Raw genomic sequence first — 3,019 nt, 5'->3', positions numbered from 1 at the left:
TCAATCTGACTCAAACATTTTTGTTTCAGTTTCAGGCACTTCAACAAAAGCAAAGGAGAACCAGATTCACAAAAGTGGGGAAAGGGGTGGCCTTCCTTGTAATCTTTATGCCAGTGGTTAGGGAACTCATATGCGTTGTAGGAATTCAGATTCAATTTTTCCCTTAAGTGGAGATGTGATTTGAACTTTGGTCTCCTACATTAAAGCAGAGTACCCTAGCCACTGGGCTATGGGCTATTTTGGTACGGGTTTTTCTCAATATCTCCTGGTGAAGCTGTTCCGCTTTTTATAAATCATCATTGGAGTAGGGACTTGAATATGGGTCTCCCATACTGTAGGTGAACGCTCTGACAATCAGGTGCTAGAGTCATTCTCATACGCTTTCCTTGGTCCAATCACTATTCATTGTAATTCATAGTCATTCATAATGACAATAAACAGTCCTTGGGACAGGGAAAGAAAGTGAGAATGACGCTATAGCCTAGTAGAGCAACAAGGTGTGTAAAATATTTTACTGAACCAACTTCTAGAGTCTAGTGCAGGGGTGGGGAACCTTTTTTCTGCCAAGGACCATTTGGATATTTATAACATCATTCGCAGGCCATACAAAATTATCAACTTAAAAATTAGCCTGCTATATTTTGTCAAACATTTAATTAACTCACCCCTAATGTGATGGCTGGAACTGCTTCTCTTTGGTGAGGCGTGTGATGTTAGCTGGTATTGATGATGTTGCTTCTCGCAACTGCTGTTCCAGGTTTGCGTCGGTCAGTCTGGAGCGCAGTCGACTCTTTGCGATGGTAAGTTTTGAAAAGAACTGCTCACAGCAGTAAGTTGTTCCGAACACAGATGCATATTTCAATGCATGTCTCCTCAAAATGGGAAATTCATCATTGCTTATGTAACATTTATAGAACTCAAGCAGTGGGAGGTTGTTGTACCTAGCTTTCAGCTCATCATCGCTTTGCAGCTGAATGATTTCGTGTTGTAGGTTATCAGGCACATCAGCTGGTTCCACATTGAATGGTGTAGCAAAGATGTTCAATTCCATTTGTTTACTTTTCACGTCCTTGAATCTTTCATTAAATGCCTCAATTAGTTTCGCACATTCACCAGCATATTCAAATGTCGTAGAAGGCTTTTGTCCTTCCAGAGTGGGGAAATGCACCGTGTTATTCCTTTTGAGTTGCACTTTCCACAGCCTTAATTTAGCTTCAAATGATTTCACGTTTGAAAGCAGGGAGCTGAGAAGCTGGTTGGGGCCCTGCAGCTTGACGTTCAGCTCTGAGAGGTACTTGGTAATGTCCACCATGAACGCTAGATCACGCAGCCACTTGCTATCATTGAGTTCCCTGACAGGTTTTCCCTTCATCTCCATGAACTGCTTGACTTCATCCCACAGTTCATAAAACCTCATGAGCATGTTCCCGCGACTCAGCCACCGCACTTCACAGTGATAAAGAAGATCACCGTACTCAGAGTCAAGATCATTCAGTAACTCCTTAAACTGGCGGCTGTTAAACCCTCTGCTTTTGACAAAATTTATGCATGACACTACTGTTGACATCATATTGTTGAGCCGCAACGATTGTGCACAGAGACTTTCTTGGTGTATGATGCAGTGGCATATAATTAAATCACTTGGATCAAGGCTGAGACGATTCAGTTCTTTCTTGACAAATGCAATTAACCCTTTTTGCGAGCCAACCATGGCTGGAGCTCCATCTGTAGTAAGGCCACTTAACTTTTCAAATGTTAGCTCAAGTTTTTTCATTGATAAAACAAGTCTCTCAAACAAGTCCTCACCTCTTGTAGTGCCATGCATGGCTTGCAGTGACAGCAGTTCCTCTCGCGTGTCAAACTCTGCAGTTATCCCATGAACGAAAACGGCCAGTTGGGCAGTATTTGTTATGTCCGTTGTCTCGTCACAAGCCAGAGAGAAAAATTGGAAATCTCCTGCAGAATCCTTCAATGTTTTTTCAATATCTTGTGCTAAGTCAGTAATCCGATCTGAGACGGTTCTCTGAGACAAACTAACACTCTGAAGCAATTTTACTTTGTCTGGTGCTAACAACTCCGCAGCAGCCACCATGCACTCTTTCACAAACTCTCCCTCTACATGAGGCCTCAGCTTCTTTGCGATTAGCTCGCTCACTACATAACTCGTCTGAATAACGTTGTCTCTGTCACAACGAGGCCTAGTGAAAGCAGCTTGTTGTGATTCCAAACTCCGCTGAAGAGCATTGATTTTATCCAGATGCATTTGGCCTCCCAATTCATTGAGTTTAGCATGTTTTGAGCTGTAATGACGCTCCAGATTGGCTTTTTCATTACTGCTAACGCATCGCCACAAACTAGGCACACAGGTTTGCCTTTGACTTCAACAAAAAAATAATCATTTGTCCATTTCTCTTGGAAAGATCAACACTCTGCATCAACTTTTCTTTTCTTTGTAGTCGCCATTTGTAGGATGTCACACCACTTAAGTTTTAATAACTATCCAGTGTGTGTGTCGCCAGCGACGCGATTATTTTGCTTTGATCGCTGTTCTAATCCTACATCTTGGATTTGGAACATATCCAACGTTCGTATCATCGACTCTTGAGGTCTTTTCTGTGTACTGTAATTTCCTTAATCTTCATCTGAGATTCAGTTTTTGCGAGGATTGTTGATCGTGGACGTGTGGATAAAGGTTGGATTGGAGTTATCTTCTGTGTCGACAAAGAAGTCGACAACATCGTCGTCAATCATCGGAGGCAAGGTCATCAACGTCGCGAGGAATCATCTCATCGCATCTCATCTCATCATCACCGGATCGCCGTAGTTTCGCCACAGTGTGTTAACACTTTCGCAACGTGTACACTCCCAGCCTGCCTGGCACTGACTGTCCTCTGAGTCGCCGCAATACAGGCAGACGGGCTGCGGGCAGCCAACGAGAAGCATACGTGTCTGTCCCGTCATGTACTCGTATGTGTCCTGTCTATCCCGTAATGGACGTTCCTTGCTTGTCCCTCAAAAT

General features: G+C 43.3%; 1 protein-coding gene across 1 annotated transcript; it reads right to left on the bottom strand.

Moving 5' to 3' along the window:
* Positions 1 to 667: 667 nt before the first annotated feature.
* LOC137160564 (general transcription factor II-I repeat domain-containing protein 2B-like) lies at positions 668 to 2,263 on the bottom strand. Its single transcript, XM_067559107.1, has one exon. It carries the CDS (start codon positions 2,261 to 2,263, stop codon positions 668 to 670), a length of 1,596 nt encoding a protein of 531 aa, XP_067415208.1.
* Positions 2,264 to 3,019: the final 756 nt, after the last annotated feature.

The sequence above is a fragment of the Emydura macquarii genome, unplaced genomic scaffold (assembly GCF_026122565.2).
Source record: "Emydura macquarii macquarii isolate MOO-44397 ecotype Brisbane River unplaced genomic scaffold, CSIRO-AGI_Emac_v2 contig_2205, whole genome shotgun sequence".
NCBI classification, from domain to species: domain Eukaryota; kingdom Metazoa; phylum Chordata; order Testudines; family Chelidae; genus Emydura; species Emydura macquarii.
This window is presented reverse-complemented; position numbering and strand designations above follow the sequence as displayed.

What these genes read in the sequence shown, in the direction of transcription:
- LOC137160564 (XM_067559107.1), bottom strand. Translation starts at nt 2,263, where the DNA reads ATGCATCTGGATAAAATCAATGCTCTTCAGCGGAGTTTGGAATCACAA.